The 22206-nt window shown below is 43.2% G+C and overlaps 1 protein-coding gene and 1 pseudogene across 1 annotated transcript; one reads left to right on the forward strand and one right to left on the reverse strand.

The window, feature by feature from the left end:
* LOC132394786 (nuclear factor 7, ovary-like) overlaps positions 1-6339 on the forward strand; it is a 28395-nt pseudogene extending 22056 nt beyond the window's left edge.
* Positions 6340-16896: 10557 nt separating this feature from the next.
* LOC132394787 (probable G-protein coupled receptor 139) lies at positions 16897-21729 on the reverse strand. Its single transcript, XM_059971194.1, has 3 exons — positions 21660-21729; positions 18457-18573; positions 16897-17804 (listed from the first exon to the last, which is right to left on the reverse strand). Exons 1-3 carry the CDS (start codon positions 21727-21729, stop codon positions 16897-16899), a joined length of 1095 nt encoding a protein of 364 aa, XP_059827177.1.
* Positions 21730-22206: the final 477 nt, after the last annotated feature.

Consider the following 22206-nt stretch of genomic DNA (forward strand, 5'->3'; position numbering starts at 1 on the left):
GCCTCCTTCACTGATTTAAACCACTTATTTTCTCCAGTAGTAAGTGTAATTCGGAGGTCGGCTGGATTTCAATGGCAGGGTCTAAGTCCACGATCAAAAAGCACTTTCATTACACCTTTGAACTCAGCACGCATCTTCAGAACTTGGGAGGCAAAATCCTCCACAAAACTAATGACTGAATTTTGAAAAGCAAAAGTACCTCTGTGGCGTGCCTCCATAATCAAACGGTTTTTCACCTGGTATTGACGAAAGCACAAAATTACTGGTCGTGGGCTGGAACCCAGAATTGCACAGGGAACGTAGATCCTGTGTGCTCTTTCAAGCTCAGGTGAATTCAGAAAGAATTCTTTCCCAAAAATCTCACAGAGAAAATCGGAAAAAATTTTCACGAGAGGACCCTGTTCGGTGGCCTCTGGCAAACCAAGAATTCGTAGATTGCAACGTCTGCTCCAGTTTTCAAGATCCACCAGTTTGGAAAAAAAGTTTACAATTCTCCTCGAGACTGGAGCAGAAAGTTTCAAGGTATTGAACACGGCGTTTTAAATCTTCAGAAGTCGAGTCGAGATAAATTTTCGGCATGTTCGTCCACTCTAGTGTTGATCCAATCCAATTTAAAATCCAGCTGGTTGAAAGAAGTTCTAAATTCCTTTAAAATATCTTCTCGATGCTGTTCCAAAGCAGTGAGAATATCATTCCGCACAGCCATAGTTTCCTTTCTCCCGGTTTTAGTGCTTTTGGTAGACATTATAAGATAGATGTGTTCGCAGGCAAGTAAAAGAGACCGAATAAAATACCTAACTAAGGTATAAGAGTGGAGACATATAGTGCAAAGATAGGGAGAATGATGGAGCACAAGCTTGGAGCCACTAAACAATAGCCATCTTACCTGAACTCCCCCTGAGACAGCACTCCTTGAAGATGTCCTGGGTATTTGGTAGGCTAGTATCCAAGATGGAGTTGACTAGGTTTAAAACCCTCTGCAGCTGCTTTTGGTCCTGTACACCAACCTATCCATACCATTTAGTGATGCAGCCTGTCAGAATGTTCTCCATAGTACATCTATAGAAGCTTTTGAGTGTATTTATTGACTTGCCAAATCTCTTGAAACTCATAATAAAGTATTGGCACTGTCTTGCCCTCTTTATAAATACATTGATATGTTGGGATCAGCTTAAATCTTCAAAGATCTTGACACCCAAGAAATTGAAACTGCTCTCTCTCCACTTCTGATTCCTGTATGAGAATTAGTATGTGTTCCTTTGACTTACCCTTCCGGAAGTCCACAATCAGCTCTATTGTCTTACTAACGTTGAGTGCCAGTTTGTTGCTACAGCACCACTCCACTAGTTGGCATATCTCACTCCTGTACACCCTCTCGTCACAGCCTAAGATTCTAGCAAAAATGGTTGTATTAAATTTATAGATTGTATTTGAGTTATGCCTAGCCACAAAGTTATGTGTATATACAGAGTAGTACAGTGGGCTTAGCACACACCCCTGATGAGCACCTGTATTGATAGTCAGCGAGGAGAAGATGTTATCATCAATCTATATAGATTGTGGTCTTCTGGTTAGGAAGCCAAGGATCCAATTGCAGAGGAAGGTATAGAGGCCCAGGTTTGGTAAGTTCTAAATCAGGATTTTGGGAAGGATGGTATTTGATGGTGTGGTATAGTTGATGAACAGCATCCTGACATAGGTGTTTGTGTTGTCCAGGTGAGCTAAAGCTGTGCAAACAGCCATTGAGATTGCATCTGCCATTGACCAATTGTGACGATAAGCAAATTGCAATGGGTCCAGGTCCTTGCTGAGCATTTAAACGTATCCTATATCCCAATAAATAGTTAAATCTCAGTTTTAGAGTGACTAAATTGGTGAGGCATTCTCATCACTATTTAAATATTTGATATATCTTTGTAACAGCTTTTATTTTCTCTTTCAGGATCTTAATTCCATTCTTCGGCAGACAAGTGCTTTGTTTGACCATATTTGGGTAAGAATTATTTGTCCTTTACATCATTGTCTGTGGCAGGGCATACGAAGTGAATGAATACTCCAAAGCAAACCAGAAACTGCTTGAAGAATTCAGCAGACCAAGCAGAAGGAAGCAGGTTCAACAACTCAGGTAAATGGCCCTTCATAAAAACTGGAACGGATTAGGAAAATTTCTCTTTGTCTCTCCAAGGATGTTGCCTGTCCTTTAATGGGTTTCAGCATGTTTTGCATTTTTGTTACAGCACAGCACAGAAGGAAGTTCACCATCTGCATTGTCTCTCTGCCAGAGCAACTCGCTAGTTCCACCTACTGGCTGTTTATCCTTGTGCCCCTCGAAGGCCGCAGCAAAAGATGCCTTTATCACATCTGTTCCAGATTCCAACCACATGCCATCTATAAGAGAAGTTGAATAACTTTTCCTTCTGCCATCCTTAGTTCTTTTCCACTTTGTTTTATATCTGTGACTCTCCATCTTCAACCCCACAATGAACATATCTGCCACTTGGCATCAACTCTGTCCAGACACCTCATAATTTCATATATTTCCATTGAAACTCCACTCAGCCTTCTTTTCAGAGAAAAAAAATGGTCTATTGTCACATTACATAATTTCTGCATTTCTGAAACACAAGGGACTGCAGAATATAGAATCTGCAGCAACAGACATACAGCTCGTGGAACTCAATGTAAAGCAGTATTTTTGAGATAAAAGGACATTGATAATTTGGTCAAAGCCCTGCATCAGGTTATTGATCCTGAACCTTGGTCTGGATGCAAGGTTCCAGCCAAAGTATGGACACTTCCTGTCCTCCAACAAATGATGCTCAACCACCTGATTTCCTCCAGCTGATTCGTCCTTCCTGAGAATTGCCATAAGCCAGTTTCTCTGCAAGGAAGAAATATTTATTTTCTATATCTTCCCATATTGTATTGCTGTGTAAACTTTCAGAAATCTGTATATTAATGGGAAATAGTAAAACTGCTCAGCCAGTAAAAGTTGATAACTAATAACAGTTCCTTGCAGTAAAGCATTATGTACACGACATCTGTTATGTATTTACATTTCCTCTTTTTATTGTTCTCATTTCCAAATCCACATTTTCAGCTCTTTGCAAAGTTACTTTGTTGGACAGTGATGCGAGGCATTATTTTCTGTCCATTTTTCCTATTGTGAATATTTCTTCCTTAAATTGTACTGCCTAAATGTTGGAGAATTCTGTGTAGGGTCTGTGAGCATCCCAACAACGTTTTGAGGTGAAGAATGTAGAAATTTAGTGCTGATGTACTGATGCCCTGAGTAACCTTTATAACGCTCAACCATTTTTAGCATCTCAGTGATATTTTTTATTTCAAATGCAGGTGTTCTAATCTGCATTTCAACAAGCCCCAGAGAGGTCTTGCTGATCTCAGCCAAGGTGCTAAAAGTGGCCCTTTTCAGTACAACATGTGGAAGCGGATGCTGAAGATGATTGATCCAGGTGAAAAAAAATATTTTGTAGTATTGATGAGGGATTATGCAATTGAGATAATGGATGGGATTTTGGTGGAAGAATTAAATAATAGGCAGAGGTATGACTGACTAAGCCAAAGTACCTACACAGGCCCTTTGACCAACAATGTTTGTGTCATGCATGATGCCAATCCTAATGAATCTGATCTGCTTGCACATGGTCAGACTCCCCCCATACCCTGCCTGCACAGCATCTGCCTAAATGCTTCTTAACTTTCTGCTACTATTACTGCTTCCACCAGCTGCGCTGACAGCACATTCCAGACACCAGATTCTGCCTGTGTGAAAAACACTGGCTATGTAAATCCCCTTTAAATTTTTCCCCTTAATTTATAATTATGCCAACTAATATTTGGCATTTCTCTCCTGGGAAATAGGCTCTAAATGTCTACCCTATCTATGCCTCTAATAACTTTGATAGCTCACCTCTCAGTTTCCAGCTCTGCAGAGAAAACAAACCTAGTTTTTCTGTTTTCTCTTTCATAGCAAATGCTTCTAATACAGGTGACTTCCTCATGGCACTGGGAGTAATCCAGAGATGACTATCTTTGAGGTCCTGCTTTTTAACCTCCTACTTGACTTACTTTGAATGTTCTGCAACCACTTTGAGTTATCCTTAATCCTGGCTTAATCAAGAAAGGTAACACACGATTCTGGAAGCCCTTCTGCTGTGGCGGCCACAGAATCTTGAATCTGCCACCCTGTCCATCGAGTCTCCTCCAGTCTGCCTTCTCCTTTCCCCACTGAACCTCAGAGCTAGTCTGATGTCACAGATCTGGCTCTGATTTTGTTTTCTCTTGAGCAGTTATTTCTCATCCCCACTGCTCAACAGTATCTAAAATAGTATACTTGTGTTTGAGGGGAGTGGCCACAGGGGAATCTTGCACTACCTGTCTATGCTTTTTATCTTTCCTGATTGGTCATAGAGTTGTGGGTGAAGAACGAGCTGCCAGTGGAAGCATTGATGTGGCTTTGATTGCAATATTTAGGATAAGTTTGAGTAAGTGCAGGGATGTGGAGAGGGAATAGAGGGCTATGATTCAGGTGCATAGATGGGACTAAGCAGAATAACAGTTTAGCATGAACTAGGTGGTCGAAAGGTCTGTTTCTGTGGTGTGGTGTTGTCTGATCCAATTACCTGAATCCGGCACCTTACACATAAAACATATATAGTACAGCACAGTGTGGGCCCTTCAGCCAATGATGTTATGTCAGCCTATTTAAACATGCTCCTTCTGAATTATGTGGGAGGGCAGGTAACCACTCTAACACTTCTCTCCCACACAGCTCATTAAATTCCATATGTCTATCTTTTAAATATCCTTAATGTACCACCCTCAACCATCATCCCTGGCAGAACATCCCATGCACTACTCCGTACAAAAAAAAACTATTTCTGACATCTTCCCTCAAATTTCATGCACTCGCTTTGAAAGAATGTCATCAGGTATTAGCTGTTGATGCCCTGGGAGAAAGGTGTGGGCTGTCCCCTCTATCTGTACCTCTTATAACCTTATAGACTACACCTCTATCAAGTCACCTCCTATCCTCCACTTTAAATTTAAAAAGTCCTAGCTCGATCAAACTTTCCACATAAGACCTGTTCTCGAGTGTAGGCAGCATGTAGATAAAACATATCTAAAGCTTGCACACGTTCCTATAATGAGGTGACCAGAAATGATCACAATATTCTAAGTGTGGTCTAACCAGACGTTCATAGAGCTGCAACATTATCTTGTAGCTGGTGAACTCAATCTCCCATCTAATGAATGGTAGTACACAATACACCTTCTGAACTTGTGTGGCAACATTGACAATGACAAGGTTTATACCCACATCAATGATACTCCTTTTTGACACTGTCAGCATCCCTGATGATTTTCAGTTTTTCGATGCAGTTGGTGAACAGCTACAGGTGTATGCAGTTCCCACAGATAATGTCGTCAGGGACAATGGACATTTTCTTGATCTCCCACATCCTGCAAGAGATGCAAGCCACTGCCATACTGGTGAAGAGCTGGGGAGTACTTTTGAGACTAGGCAGGGAAAGGTGAACAGACAGAGAAAATGTTTTTATGATGGTTTGAGTAGTATTGAATTACACAAGGGAAGCACTGCTCGTGGTGTAGTTAAAAGCATGCATACGAAACAGAAAATACTGAAAACACTCAGACTGTCAGGCAGCATCATTAGAGAGAAAAGAAACCAATCAACACTCCAGTTTGGAACTGAAAAAGAGAGAAATTGTTTCATCTAGTATTTTCTGTTTCTATTTCAGATTTCCAGCATCAGTAGTTTTTTACTTAATTTAATTAACTGTTCTGGTATTATCTAAGCAGCCACCGAATGTTACCAAAATGTTTGTTGTCAACTTGTATCAGTTGTCCTCATTGGAATACTTACATTTGTCTTGCTTAGTTCCATTTGCTCTGAAGCTGAATCCCAATACAGCACATCCAAAACTTGTCCTTTCCAGTGACCAGACAACTATGAGACTCGGTGATAAGCAGATGTTCCCTGACAAAGCAGAGTGATTCACAAGTTGGCATGGTGTTTTGGCCCTGTAGAGCTTCAGAACAGGGAGGGACTATTGGGAACTGGAAGTAGGAAAGAACAGCATGTTGAGCGTGGGCATGGTGAAGGAGTCTGTGCCAAGGAAACAGGAATTCAAACATGAGCCTAAAGCTGGAGTCTGGGCCTTGTGGTGCCTGGTAGAGGAATACACCACTATGATTTCACCTCGTACTGCACTCCCCGTGAAAGTAATGCACAGCAGGCTGGGAGTTTACCTGGACTATGAAGCAGGTCAACTATCACTGTTGTCACATCTATAAAAGTCACTTTAGTTCATTCAGGCTGCAGCCTTTGGTTGGAGAAAGACAGATGTTTAATCTTGCCAGCTTTTCCTTTTTAAGATGTCGATCCTTCGAGAGTTCCGTTTTTTGTAATCGGTCCTTTTAGCTAAGCCGTTCCGTGGACGCCCGCCAATTCCTAGGCCAAGGAAAAGGACGCACGTGAGCCCCACCGGCTGTCACTATTAAACGCTGTCACGGGATTTCAGCGTTCCTGCTGGTGCGTCTCAAGGGGCCATTCCCCAGACCCTCTTTTATCCCCACTCACGGGGTCTCAGATGTCAATCAGGTTGGAATAATGCCATCCCCCAACTAGCCCACGTTGTCCATTCCCTGAGAGCTTCCACGAAGCACAGTACTCAATACAGAACTCCATCTTCTAGAGACAATGGCCGCTTCCCATGGCTTTGTATCGCTGAGGGGCCAGGACATTCCAAACCCCTTTGTGGATTGTGCATGTCTTTCTCTCATTTCCTGGGTCTCCTGACCCAAATCAATAGTGATCCTGCATTTCTCAAAAAGGAGGGGGCCACTCTGCACCCCTCGGCCCCTTAGAGTTGGGGCACGGGCGTAACACCCCCTTTCTTCAACGCATTTTTATCATCGGTAAAAACAAAGTAATACAGAGTCTTACAGGATTTTAGAATCTAACACAATACAAAAGTTGTTTTTTTTTCACTACAGAGTAATACAGTTATACATTCAATTCAGCATCTAGATAGTTACCGATTACATTGTCACTTCTGTTAATATCTTAACATCGTGTACCTTACTAAAGTCTTGTAGCATCAGACTCCAATTTAATAACCACCTATTTTAATTTCTTATTTTCTTTAGCAAACAAAACTAAAGAGTTGTCTTTATTATTCACATGCTTTGTCGAAATCCCTTAAAACCGGCTTCTGCCATTTAAAAATGGTGTCCCATTAACCCTCACCTCTTTTCCGGTTAATTCCCACGTGGGGAGCTTGTGCACCCTGGCGAAATAGGCTTTCACCTGCTCCTTTCATAGGAGTTATTTCACCAACAATGTGTTCCAAACATAGACCATTTTCCAAATTTCCACACAATTCTTTAATTTTACACAAGTTGCTAGTTTTCTCTTCAGGACCCTTCAGGCGATTAGGTCTCAACGCCAGTGATCCCTCTTTGTTCAAACAGCATTTCGAATTCTGCGGTTTCACACCACACTCTGGAATAACAATAGCGTGTGGGGCCCCTTTACCTTCCAACTCAATCTGTAAATGAGTCATAGGCTTTGTGGTACCAAGCCACTGTCTCTGTAGCCTGGTAGCTGCTTCTGATATCAGTCCAGTCTTTACATTTTCTTCATTCAATTTGGAAACTACACTTTTCCCTTTTCCTTCAATAATAATATTCACCTCACTAGCTTTTAATACACCTTCGAGCACAAACACCTGGGAACTCTCACTTCCCACTATCACCAAGGTTAACCCTTTCTTCACTGAACCAAGTCCATCTGACACACAAGGAATGCATTCCTTTTCAACTGAATCAAATACCTCAGACTTTTTCTGAGCTCCATTACTAGCTTCAGTACCATGTGCATCCACATCTTGGACACTCTCAAATGGGACTTTTGCCTCTTCCAGGCTTTCAATACCCGTACCCTTTTCAAATTCAAAATTCCACTGATCCTCCCAGCTACTCTCTGGGCAACTCCCTTCTGGAGTAAACTCAACCCCGCGGGCTGAAACAACCTCATCTGCCAACCCAGCAGACTTCTTCAAGGTAATGGCATCCTTTTCATCTAGGAGTGCCCTCATTTCATTATCAGGAACACCTTTAGAATTTTCAACTTCTTCAAACAGTTCTGCCAAACCAGACAGATCATCCATGTCCAACTCTGGACCATTTAACAGCTCTTTCTGTTTCTCATCTTTACGTCGTGCCTCTATAAATTTTCTCCTCGCTAAGGGCAGTACTACCTCCTCTCCCTTACTCTCTTTCACTTTCCTATTCTCCGTTTTCCCACCCTCTTGGTACAGGGTCGGTAAAAACGCCTCGGCCGGATCAATACTGGCCTGATTAAACTGCTCTCTGTCTCAGCTGCCTTTCTCGACATGCTGCGAGTGACTGCGCATGCGGGATAGATCTTGGAATCTCGGGGCGGGACCTCAACACTCACAGGCCGGCTCGTCAGCTTCATTGCTGCCCAACCCTTACCACCGGCTAAATTGTTACCAAGAAGGACGTCCGCGTCAGTTCTCGGGAATTCTGATCGCACCCCCATTTCAACTGGTCCAGATACCAGCTCACAATTCATAATGATCCTATGTAAGGGCACCGTTTCCGTCCCTTTTCCTATTCCTTTCAAATCTACCATTCCCGTCTTGCGACCAAAATCCAGTACCTTACTGCTAATCAATGACAGTTCAGCCCCCGTGTCTCTCCAGATCCGCACTGGAACTGGTGTGTCTCCCTCTCTTCCAGACATGGTTCCGTTTGACATCCAAGTCTCAGACCCTTCTCGTACTCTGTCTACCTGGGGCTCTCTGGTCAATTTACTGATTACCACGGCACATCCTATAGGGACAGCTGCTTTCCCTTTTCCTGTATCTTTCCTCGGAGCAAAGCACCTAGATGCAATATGTCCCCCCCTTTCCACAATTAAAACAGGTCAAGCCCGGAAAACTCTGGCCGTCTTGCCTTTCCCCCTCAATCTTACCACTAGCCCCCAGCGGAACCTCTGCCTCTATTGTTCCCACGGTCTCTCTGGCAACTTTTATTCGAGGAAAACTTTGTCTTGTGGGTTACAGCATATTCATCTGCGAACCTTGCAAATTCGGAAATGGACTTATTTGGCTTCTCATTCAAATACATCCAGACATCCTCTGAAACACAACCTTTAAATTCCTCAATCAGAATTAACTCCCTGAGACTCCAAAAATCCTCTTCCACTATTTCTGCTGTGCACCAACGGTCCAAGAGCACACCCTTCTCATAGGCAAACTCGGTATACGTCTGATTCCACCCTTTCTTTAAATTTCTGAACTTTTGTCCAAACGCTTCAGGTACCAATTCGTAAGTCCGGAGAATGGCCGCTTTTACTTTGTCATAACTCTCCGCCTCTTCCTCCTCCATGGACAACGCCATATATGCTCATTGTGCCTTCCCTTTTAACACACTTTGTAACAACGCCACCCAATACTCTTTGGGTCATTTATGATTCACTGCCACCTTTTCAAAAAGCAAGAAATAACTATCAACATCCGTCTCCTCGAATGGAGGTACCAACCTCAACTCCCGAATAACATTAAACCGCTCCTCTCGGTCTGACCCCTGAGCTCTTCCCTCTTGCCTTAACTTCTCAATCTCCAAGTCATGTTGCCTCTGTTTCTCTGCCTCCCTCTCCTTCTTGGCTCTTTCCTTTTCTTTCTCAGCTCTCTTTCTCTCTCTCTCTCTCTCTCTCTCTCTCTCTCTCCTTTTCAGCTGCTTCCAGCTGTTTTAACTGAATTTCATGCTGTCTTTGTTTCTCAGCTCTTTCCTGTTCTTTTTTCACCTCTAACTCCTTTAGCTGGAGCGCATGCTCCCTTTGTTTGTCGGCCCTTTCTTTCTCTCTCTCGGCTCTTTCTTTCTCCTTCTCAGCTGCTTCCAGCTGCTTTAACTTAATTGCATGTTCCAACCTTAATTTCTCCAACTCTATCTGAGCTGTCCCACTAGCGGGTACCTTTTCAGGGATATTTTCCAATACCTCAGCTGCAAACACATTCTTCCCAATATAATACTGAGTCATTGCTCTTCGCACCTCCCGCTTTTTCATTGACAAACTCACCTCTGAAAGGTTTAGTCCCTTTGACATATTTATCAAGTCTGATTTGGTGGCCGCCTCTAGCGCCTTCAGAGTCGGGTTTTCTATAAATTCATCCACGTCCGTCTTTGCTGGATTCCCGTCTGGCTACCCGCGTACCAGATCCAAGTTTGGACTTACAAGCCCAATTCACTGGCCCACCAATTTGATGTCAAATCCCGAGATGAGAACCCCAATTGTTATGTACCCCGTAACTGGGTCACTTACCAGCAAAGATAGAGAGGTCCGTTGAAGTCTGATGGTACTATTTTTAACAGTATTTATTGATAAAAATACACAAAAATAATATCAATGCAAGCATACAGATAATATACATCGTCAATACTAAATCTAAAAGCGCGGGTATAATAATAATCAATAAGAAATAGCTCTAACGTTGTCTAGGGATTAATGTATTGTCCGATGGAAATATGAAAGTCACTTTAGTTCCTTCAGGCTGCAACCTTTTGATTGGAGAAAGACAGATGTTTAAACTTGCCAGCTTTTCCTTTTTATGATGTAGATCCTTCGAGAGTTCCTTTTTTTGTAGTCGGTCCTTTTAGCTAAGCCATTCCGTGGACGCCCGCCAGTTCTTAGGCCAAGGAAAAGGATGCACGCGAGCCCTACTGGCTGTCGCTATTAAACACTGTCATGAGATTTCAGTGTTCCTGCTGGTGCGTCTCAAGGGGCCATTCCCCAGACCCTCTTTTATCCCCACTCACGGGGTCTCAGATGTCAATCAGGTTGGAATGATGCCATCCCCCAACCAGCCCACGTTGCCATTCCCTGAGGGCTTCCACGAAGCACAGTACTTAATACACAACTCCGTCTCCAAGAGACAATGGCCGCTTCCCGTGGCTTTGTATCGCTGAGGGGCCAGGACATTCCACACCCCTTTGTGGATTCTGCATGTCTTTCTCTCATTTCCTGGGTCTCCTGACCCGAATCAATAGTGATCCAGCGATTCTCAAAAAGGAGGGGGCCACTCTGCACCCCTCGGCCCCTCAGAGTTGGGGCACAGGCGTAACAACAGTATTAGGCCATCTGGCCCATCGATCATGGGAGATCTTTTTCTCCTCTGCTCAGCCATACTCCCTGGTCATTTCTCCGAAACGTTTGATGCTATGTCCAATCAAGAATGTATGAAGCTCTGCCTTAAATACATGCAGTGACCTGGCCTCCACAACTAGCTGTGGTTATAAATTCTGCAAGGTCACCAACTTCTGGTTAAAGAAGTATATTTACATCTCTGTTTTAAATGGACACCCCTCTTTCCTGAGGCTGTGTCCTCTTGTCCTAGACTCCCTGACCATAAGAAACATCCTTTCCACATCTGCTCTGTCTGGGCCTTTGAACATTCAAAAGGTTTCATGAGATCCCCACTCATCCTTCTATGTTCCAGCGAGTACAAATCCAGAGCTTTAAAATGTTTCTTGTATGACAACCCTTGCATTCCCAAAAATTATGCTTGTGAACTCTGAACCACCTCCAATGCCAGCACACCTTTCCTTAGATGAAGAGCCCAAAGCTGTTCACAATCCTCAAGGTGAAGCCTCACCAGTGCTTTATGAATCCTCAGCAGCACATACTTGCTCTTGTATTCTAGACCTCTTGAAATGAATGCTAATATTACATTTGCCTCCTCACCGCCGACTCTACTTGCAAGTTAACATTTAGGGTGTTCTGCACAAGCACTCCGAGTTCCCTATGTATCTCAAGCTTTTGGATTTTCTCCCTATTTAGAAAATAGTCTGCACATTTAATTCACCTGCCAAAGTGTGTGACATGCATTTTCCAAATTGATATACAGCTTAAAAAGTGGCAGTCCCAACACCAACCCCTGCAAAACACCACGAGGCAGTCAACAAGAAAAAGATGACTGACTCCACACTGCCTCTTACTAATCAACCAATGTTCTCATCATACCAGTAACTTCCCTGTAATACCAAGGGCTCTTAACTTGGTAAGCCACCTCATGTGTTCCATCTTGTCAAAGGTTTTCTGAAAGTCCAAATATACAACATCCACTGCTTTCCGTTTATCTATCCTATGTGTACCCTCAAACAATTCTAACAGGTTCTTCAGGCAAGATGTTCCCTTAAGGACACCATTCTGATTTTGTCCCAGCTTGTCCTTTGTTACCAAGTATTCCATAACCTCATCCTTAAAAATTGTCTCCAACATCCTCCCAACCACTGAGTTCAGGCTAACTAGCCTAAAATTTCCTTTCTCCTGCCTTCCTCCTTTCTTAAAGAGTGGAGTGACATTTGCCATTTTCTAGTTGCCTGACACAATGCCACAGTCTTATTGTCAATTTAAAACAGTTCTCACAATCTCTTATTGCACTGACGGAACACCTAAATAGGTATAAGTTGATTAAAAAATTCAGCCTGGGTTGGCAAAAAATTAAAGTGTGACTCATGAACCTTGCTTTTTTCAGCTTTTGAGATATGGTCAACTATGGTGTGTAAATAACATTGGTTTAATGTAGGAAGAACAAGTTAGGTCTTTATTCATTGGAGCGTAGAAAGTTGAAGGGGGTCTTGATAGAGGTATTTAAAATTATGAGGGGCATAGATAGAGTTCTACCGCACTCCAGAGATTTGCCGGTTACTAGATTACCTCGTCATTGTAAATTGTGTGGATTAAATCAGTGGCCTGCTAGGCTGTAAGGCTCCAAATGCCGGAAGAACATAATTGGCTTTGTATCCCTAAATGAATTAAAGAAATAAATATCTGGACAGCCTTGCCTCAAAGGCTGGTTGAAGCAGATATACTGACTTCACTTAGTAGTAGTAGGCACCCGTCGCTCCCAGGGGATCATGGGTTTGCGCCTGTGGTGGATTGTGTCCTCTCCAGGGTGCAAGCTTGGGCGGGAAAATTTGAAGAACCGACTGTTACTCAGGTAGCGGGCACACCCTCTCCAGGTCAATGATGTAGTCCAAGGGAAGGGCAAACGCTGATACAGCTCGGCACCAGTGTCATCGCAGACATTTCCGGAGTGAAGTTGTAAACAAAAACAAATTAGAGGCTTCAGCTCCGGATTTCTTCCACGGGGTTTACTCCCGGAGCTTTTCACATGGGTGGGTATAGCCTCAAGGAAGCGGAGTCTTAAAATCAGAGCTCCCTTCTCCTGACATCACGTAAACATATAATCAATTGATATGCCACTGAAAGGCGAAAAGTGTGACTATTAGTAAATATGAATCATCCTGAGAAATGTTACTTCACAATTCAAGCAAAACTGCTTCCGAACATGACCTGCTGTCAGCGAGGAGTTCGCACATTGTCGTCATAGTTGATCAGTAAAGGGTGTGTTTGTGTGTGTGTGTGTGTGTGTGTGTGTGTGTGTGTGTGTGTGTGTGTGTGTGTGTGTGTGTGTTGATTGAAATTCGAAGATTCCTCAATGCAAGTCTTTTTATTTCACTGTATCGCGCAGTCTGACAAAGCATAGTGAGTGTATGTTGAAGAAAAAAGAGTGGCCACGGCATGTATGCTTTTTGACTGCTAAAGTAAAATAAAACTTAGATTTCAATGAAGCAAAATGAACTGGATACACCTCTTTATTTAGTGGAGCGAGGACATCCTTAAATGGATTTAATCATGGACTGGGCGCTTCATAAGGAGACAAAGTTTAAGAATGAGCAGCCAAGAAAATACTGGGAAAATGATCCATTGTGATTTGTGGTTAAGGAATCTATTTTGGATGCAATACAGTCATAAAATAACGAGGTCATGACAAAGAATAGAGTGAATCCCGGCGTTGGGCAAAAAGCAAAAAGGGCCACTTTTCAACATAATATTATAAGGGCTAAGAGTGTTGTAGAAACAAGACTGAAGGTTTTGTGTGTCAATGCAAGGAGCATTCGTCACAAGGTGGATGAATTGAATGTGCAGATAGTTATTAATGAATATGATATAGTTGGGATCACAGAGACATGGCTCCAGGGTGACCAAGGATGGGAGCTCAACATCCAGGGATATTCAATATTCAGGAGGGATAAACAAGAAAGAAAAGGAGGTGGGGTAGCATTGCAATAGAAAGGAAGGACATTAGCCTGGAGGATGTGGAATCGATATGGGTAGAGCTGCATAACACTAAGTGGCAGAAAACGCTGGTGGGAGTTGTGTACAGGCCACCTAACAGTAGTAGTATGGTTGGGGATGGCATTAAATGTGAAATTAGAAATGCATGCAATAAAGTAATAGTAGTTATAATGGGTGAGTTCAATCTATATATAGATTGGGTGAACCAAATTGGTAAGGGTGATGAGGAAGAGGATTTCTTGGAATGTATGCGGGATGGTTTTCTGAACCAACATGTCGAGGAACCAACTAGAGAGCAGGCCATTCTACATTGGGTATTGAGCAATGAGGAAGGGTTAGTTAGCAATCTTGTTGTGCGAGGCCACTTGGGTAAGAGTGACCATAATATGGTGGAATTCTTCATTAAGATGGAGTGTGACATAGTTAATTCAGAAACAAAGGTTCTGAACTTAAAGAAGGGTAACTTTGAAGGTATGAGACGTGAATAAGCTAAGATAGACTGGCAAATAATTCTTAAAGGGTTGACGGTGGATATGCAATGGCAAACATTGAAAGATCACATGGATGAACTACAATTGTTCATCCCAGTTCGGCAAAAGAATAAACCAGGGAAGGTAGTGCACTCGTGGCTGACAAGGGAAATTAGGGATAGTATCAAGTCCAAAGAAGAAACATACAAATTAGCAAGAAAAAGCCGCACAGCTGAGGACTGGGACAAATTCAGAGACCAGCAGAGTAGGACAAAGGGCTTAATTAGGAAAGGGAAAAAAAAGATTATGAGAGAAAGCTGGCAGGGAACATAAAAACTGACTGTAAAAGCTTTTATAGATACGTGAAAAGAGAAAGATTGGTCAAGACAAATGTAGGTCCCTTACAGTCAGAAACAGGTGAATTGATCATGGGGAACAAAGACATGACAGACCAATTGAATAATTACTTTGGTTCTGTCTTCACTAACGAGGACATAAATAATATTCCGGAAATAGTAGGGGACCGAGGTTCAAGTGAGATGGAGGAACTGAGGGAAATACATGTTAGTAGGGAAGTGGTGTTAGGTAAATTGAAGGGATTAAAGGCAGATAAATCTCTACGGCCAGATGTTCTGCATCCCAGAGTGCTTAAGGAAGAAGCCCAAGAAATAGTGGATGCATTAGTGATAATTTTTTCAAAACTCCTTAGATTCTGGATTCGTTCCTGAGAATTGGAGGGTGGCTAATGTAACCCCACTTTTTAAAAAAGGAGGGAGAGAAAAACCGGGGAATTATAGACCGGTTAATCTGACATCGGTGGTGGGGAAAATGCTAGAGTCGGTTATCAAAAATGTGATAACAGCACATTTGGAAAGAAGTAAAAGCATCGGACAAAGTCAGCATGCATTTGTGAAAGGAAAATCAATTCTGACTAATCTTATAGAACCTTATAGAACTAGTAGAGTAGATAAGGGAGAGCCAGTGGGTGTGGTATATTTATATTTTCAAAAGGCTTTTGACAAGATCCCACACAGGAGATTAGTGTGCAAACTTAAAGCACATGGTATTGGGGTTATGGTATTGAGGTGGATAGAGAATTGGTTGGCAGACAGGAAGCAAAGAGTGGGAGTAAACGGGACCTTTTCAGAATGGCAGGCAGCGACTAGTGGGCTACCGCAAGGCTCAGTGCAGGGACCCCAGTTGTTTACAATATATATTAATGATTTAGATGAGGGAATTAAATACAGCTTCTCCAAGCTTGCGGATGACATGAAGCTGGATGGCGGTGTTAGCAGTGAGGAGGATGCTAAGAGGATGCAGGGTGACTTGGATAGGTTAGGTGAGTGGGCAAATTCATGGCAGATGCAATTTAATGTGGATAAATTTGAGGTTATCCACTTTGGTTGCAAGAACAGGAAAACAGATTATTATCTGAACGGTGGCTGATTAGGAAAAAGGGAGGGGCAACGAGACCTGGGTATCATTGTACACCAGTCATTGAAGGAGGGCATGCAGGTACAGGAGCTGGTGAAAAAGGCAAATGGTATGTTGCAATTCAGAGCAAAAGCATTCGAGTACAGGAGCAGCGAGGTTCTACTGCAGTTGTACAAGGCCTTGGTGAAGCCCCACCTAGAGTATTGTGTGCAGTTTTGATCCCATAATCTGAGGAAAAATATTCTTGCTAGAGAGGGAGTACAAAGAAGGTTCACCAGATTGATTCCTGGAATGGCAGGACTTTCATATGAAGAAAGACTGGATCGACTAGGCTTATACTCACTGGAATTTAGAAGACTGAGGGGGATTCTTATTGAAACGTATAAAATTCTAAAGGGATTGGACAGGCTAGATGCAGGAAGATTGTTTCCGATGTTGGGGAAGTCCAGAACGAGGTGTCACAGTTTAAGGATAAAGGGGAAACCTTTTAGGACTGAGATGAGGAAAAACTTCTTCACACAGACAGCGGTGAATCTGTGGAATTATCTGCCACAGGAAACAGTTGAGGCCGGTTCATTGGCTATACTTAAGAGGAAGTTAGATATGGCCCTTGTCGCTAAAGGGATCAAGGGGTATGGAGAGAAAGCAGGTACGGGGTTCTGAGTTGGATGATCAGACATGATCATACTGAATGGCGGTGCAGGCTCGAAGGAAGGGCTGAATGGCCTACTCCTGCACCTATTTTCTATGTTTCTATGTTGTATTCGTCCCCGGACCCTAGGCCCACTGCGAAGAAATTTTCTGGCATTTACAAATAAACTGTGCTACATGTTTAAGTGTAATCTTCACTTCCTCTCTGAATTTGCGCTGGGTCAATGCATAGATACACGTATTAACGCAGGAGTTGAGGAGCATGAGTAACACACCTACCTCATTAGCGATGTAAGAGGGGCTTGTGAGATCCCCGCCTACGAAATTGACTGTGATCCGAGTGCAGATGAAAGCCGCCGTTTCTGTTGTCCACAGTAGTATGTAAGTGCCCGACACAGTGAACAGTAAGACGATAGATTTGCGCCGATTCTCCCCCTCAATGTCTTTGACTTCAAGTCCCTTTAAGTGTCGCCGGACCCGGTTGGCTGCTACAATGTTTTTAACGGTTAGTCCGTTCAACACCAGGATAAGAACGAACGGCAGGAAGGAAACTGATATGGTACACATCCAAGAGAATATCACCCACCAGTCAGAGGTGAAGTAGGCGGCTTTTGGCTGACAACCCCAGTTCACGCTATACAGGATGTAGCGAGGCTCGTACATGAAATAAAAAGGAAGATACTTTAAGCAGCTCAGGGCGCACAAGGAAACAATAACCACAATAGCCGTCCTATGCGTACAACATCTGAGGCTCAGCCTCGGATAGCAAATGCTAACAAAACGGTCAAATGTGAAAGACACGGTTAACCAGACGGAATAATCCAAGGTGACGATCCGCAGGTAAATATTAAAAGGGCACACTGTGCTGAGGGACAGTAATGAGTTAGGGTGATAGTAAATGTATATTTCTCGAAGCAACACGTGCCAGAATATCACGAGCAGGGCCGAGATCGCCATCGCCATCATATAGCGAGTAATTCCTCTGGAGAGTCCGCACTTCTCCTGGTACAAGATCGCAGCCGTCAGAATGTTCGCTGGATGTATCGCAAAACAGCGCAAGATTATATTTTAAACAGATACACCAACTGAGTAAAGTTCAAAGTTACTTTTCGAAAACTCAGCGACCAGGCCGAAACCCGTCTTCAGTACGAGGAAGAACGTGGGAAAATTCTTAAATTAACAGATTAATTTAATCTGGGGGAGGAAAACGGCGCTAGCTGGAAGGCCAGTCAGGTGAAGCCACATGAAAAAAATAAGGGCTGGAGAACAAATAATCATACAGGAGATAAGAGTAGACAATAGGAGAAAAGGAACGAGAAAGGGATTCGGGGAATTATTAGGCAGATCGGAAGTATTAGCTCAGAGTGGGGAATAGAGTAAAGAGGTGGAGGGGGATTGTTTACAGGAAGGATAAATCTATATTCATACCAGCAAATTTGAGGGTGCACAAGACGGAATATAATGTGTTGCTCCTCCGCCCGATGGTGGCCTAATCTTGGCACAAGAGGAGGCCTTAGATCGATACGTCACAAAGAGAATGGGAATCGTAATTAAAGTGTTTAGCCACCGCGAAATCCCACTCGTGGCGAATGCTGTGGTGGGGCTCGATGAAACGGTCACGAATTGACGACGGGTTTCACTGATGAAGAAGAGCTCACAACGGGATCCCAAGACACGATAGCTTACCGCAGCACTCCAAAATTGAGTGTTGCATCACCTGGAAGAACTCTTTGGGGACCAGAATGAAGGTGAGGGAGCTGAATAGGCAAGTGTAGCCTTTAGGTCGCTTACATGGATGTGAGCCTAGGGGAGATTAGTGGAGAAGGACGAATGGGCAAGGGCATCGCGTAGAGAGAAATCCCTATAGAAAGTGCAGAGGGGTAAGGTGAAATATGTTTCGTGGTGGGGTCTCTTTGGTGATGGCAGATTTTGGGGAGGATAATGTGGTTAATGCGGAGGCTGGTGTGGGGTGGTAGCGTGTAAATGGGATGAGTAGATGTACAGGAAATTGAGGTTATGCCAGCGAAGGAAGCATTAATAGTAGAGGAAGGGAAACCATTAATTGTAAAGACGGATGACATCTCCGATGTCCTGGAATGGAAAGCCGCATCCTGGGAACAGATATGGCAGGATCGAAGAAACTGAGAAGAGGGAAAAGCAGTTTTACAGGAGTTGGGGTAGAAAGAAGTATAACCAAAGGAGCATCCAGGTGTATCAAAGCGTCGGCAGACAGTTTGTCTCCAGAAATGGAGACAGAGAGATCAAGAAAACGAAGGGAAGTATCAGAGATAGCCGGAATTTAAGGGCAGGGTGGAAGTTAAAGTAATATTAATTAAATTGATTAGCATAGGTCCATGAAACAACACCAATGCAGTCGTTAATGTAGCAGAAGAGGAGTTGGTAATATAACCGGCGAAGATTTCGAACAGACACTGTACTACATAACCACAAAGAGGCAGGGGTAGCTTGGACTCATGTGATTGTTAACAGCTACCCCTCGGGTCTAGAAAAAGTGGAAGTATCTGAAGGAAAAATTATTCTGGGTGAGGATTAGTTCTGCCAGACGGAAGAGAGCTGTGCTGGAGAGGTATTAGTTGAATCTTTTGTCAAGAAAGGAGAATTTTGATGCCTTCCTGATGATGCAATTAGGGTACAGGGATTGAAGTTCCATGGTGAACATGAGGTGGTCAGGGCCAAAGAATTGAAAGTTAGTGAGAAGTTCCAGACCATAAGAAGTGTCGCCGATATAGGTGGGAAGGGACTGAACCAGGGGGATAAAATGGATACGAGATATGAGGGCATGAGCTCAGTAGGGCAGCAGCAAGCAGAAAGAATATACCTACCCGGACAGTCTAGATTCCCGATCTGGTGTAGAAGTTAGAAGTGACCATGCGAGGTAAGGGAACTATGAGTTTGGTGGCAGTGATTAGGAGTTCTCTAAAGTGGTTGAGGTCAGTGATCATGTCGGAGCTGGTTTTCTGATGGTGCCGAGTGGGGCCCTCCTGGAGGAGTGGGCAGAAGGATGTGAATGAAAGTTTTTGCCTGGCCTCGCAAGGGAAAATTCAGTGTTCCTCATTATAACAACACCCTTTTAGTCTTCCAGTTTGTTGGTAAGGCTGGGGTTGGTGTGTAGAGATAGGAGAACAGTGCATTCAGAAGGGGTCAAGTTGGAGGAAGAGAGAGATGTGCTGAAATGGAGACAGTTCATATCTCGTTAGCAATTCTAGATGAAAAGATCAAAATCAGGCACAGATCCAGGGAAGAGTATTGAAGAAGAGGAGGGCACTCTGACAGTTCAACGACCATCTGAACAGCATACATCCAAACATTCAACTTACGATGGAGTTGGAGAAGAATGGTTGCCTCCTGTTCCTGGATATTCCAATACGACGGAAACCGGGTGATAGCTTCGGACATGGCATTTATCGGAAACCCACTCACACGGAATTCTACTTCCATATTAACAACCACTATCACACCTCCCAACGTAGAACAGTTCATCTTACTTTGATTAACCGTGTAATAACTATTTTGGACCCGAAGAGTCTACACGAGGAAAAAAGACGAATACGCACGACGTTCCTATAGAATGGCTGCAAAGTGAAGGAAGTCAATTGCACTCTAAAAAATAAACTGGAAATCTTACAACTAGGAGGAGCACGCCGCTATCGCCTGTCTTCCCTTTATATAGGTTAATACCGATATTTGCACCTCCGCTAGAAGCCCGAGCAGAGTTTATTGGTTATATACACGCAGGAAAGCACGAGATACGTATTGTAATCCTTTTTAGATTAAGAGCAGTTATAGAATATTTTTCATATTGTTCGCCTTGGTGACTTACTTTTCGTTTGACAACAAATCAAAATGAGAAATAATAGGAAAGTACAAAATCGAGAAATATGGAATCTGAGCAATTAATGCTGGGAAGACTCGACATCTGGGACGCCAATAACCTAACGCTGGAGAGACGGAAAAACTTAGAGAGAATAAAACTACATTTCATAGGGCAGGTAGCAAAAGACACTGAAAAATTGAAGTTGATTGTGCCGGCTGAAAGAGGATAAGGTTTGTTATTGGCCGGTGATGGTGTGGGCGGAGATACATAGAAGGCGATGATGGCACATTCTCTACAGGTCGGCTCAGATCGAGATTTTTATTCAACCAACACTACCACCACACCCCCGCCCCAAACGGCGTCACACTTCTTATGTCTTGTATCACTCTTGGTCCGCAACTGCTCCCTGTAAACCTGCTCTGCAACGGACATCATTCCCGATTCCAAGGTAACGTTTTCGCTGTTGGTAATCATCCCTAATTAACCCTGTCTTTTGCTATTTTAATCTCATCTGCAGATCAACTCTCCGCTAGATAGCCATTCACTTTCAATACTGATCTCTTCAGAAATTCACCAGCTTATTTATTCCATCATGCTATGATTTGGAACTTCAAATTCGCACGCATCACCATTCTTCCCTCGTTTCAAGTCTGTTTTCCATCACTCTGTTGTCCACGCTCCCTAAATCACTTCGAATAAATTCCTTGTTCATTTGTTTACACCCAGCGACGCTCTGTTCCCGGGTCGTCAGAAAACATTTCATTGTTCAGTTCAGTACATATTGAATTTCGCCGAAGTAACTATCAGAACATTGAACATAGAAAAGAAAACCACAGTAATGACTCTTCCACCAATTCTGCTGTGCAGGGCGTTTAACCTACATCAAGATCAATCTTACCCTTCCCTCCCACATTTCCCTACCTTTTTCTTTCATCTATATGCCTATGACAGTCTCTTCAATGACCCTCATTGTCGCTAATACCAGAGGACATACAGAACATTCCATAGCGTCGTGACAGAGCAAAGCACATAGAAAGACAGTATCATGACATACCAGAGATGCCAAACGCCGCCATAATCGGATACGTCACCTCATTGACGTAGAGGATTGGAGGACGTGTCATTCTGGAAAATCCACTGCGCTGGTAGCAACCCGGAGTTCACAATGGAGTAAGTAAAGTTACTCTCATCCTTATTAATACCAGCGTCAATCCTCCAGTGGGTTCTCGACTAAAGGTTTAATGATGTTAGTCACAGCTTCTTTAACAAACACATTTCTTTTTGTACATGTTAAGTAATTTCACTGTTGTATCATTGGGGGATGGTGCAAAGAAACATTAGATGTTGCGGTGTGTTACCCACCGTTTCTCGATATACCACCCAATGTCTGGTCTTATTCGAGGCCAGAAGTCATTTTATTCACACCACAGCATATATGGTGGATGTGGGAGCATTTAAATTCAGAGGTCTGAAATACACTAAAGACGGTTCTATGCCCTCTATATACACATCGAATAGAAAGGGTGAGAAAGAACAGGTGGCTTCAATAATGTTTCCATATGACCATAGATCAGAATTATGCATGTCCGCCCCTCCATTCC

This window comes from Hypanus sabinus, chromosome 5, assembly GCF_030144855.1.
Source record: "Hypanus sabinus isolate sHypSab1 chromosome 5, sHypSab1.hap1, whole genome shotgun sequence".
Lineage (NCBI taxonomy): Eukaryota > Metazoa > Chordata > Chondrichthyes > Myliobatiformes > Dasyatidae > Hypanus > Hypanus sabinus.

Coding starts and splice junctions, on each gene's coding strand:
- LOC132394787 (XM_059971194.1), bottom strand. CDS start 21,729: ATGACACGTCCTCCAATCCTCTACGTCAATGAGGTGACGTATCCGATT. Junction 18,574..21,659: donor GGCGGCGTTTGGCATCTCTG/GTATGTCATGAT, acceptor AATCTCCCCTAG/GCTCACATCCATGTAAGCGA. Junction 17,805..18,456: donor CTCAATTTTGGAGTGCTGCG/GTAAGCTATCGT, acceptor CGATACATCCAG/CGAACATTCTGACGGCTGCG.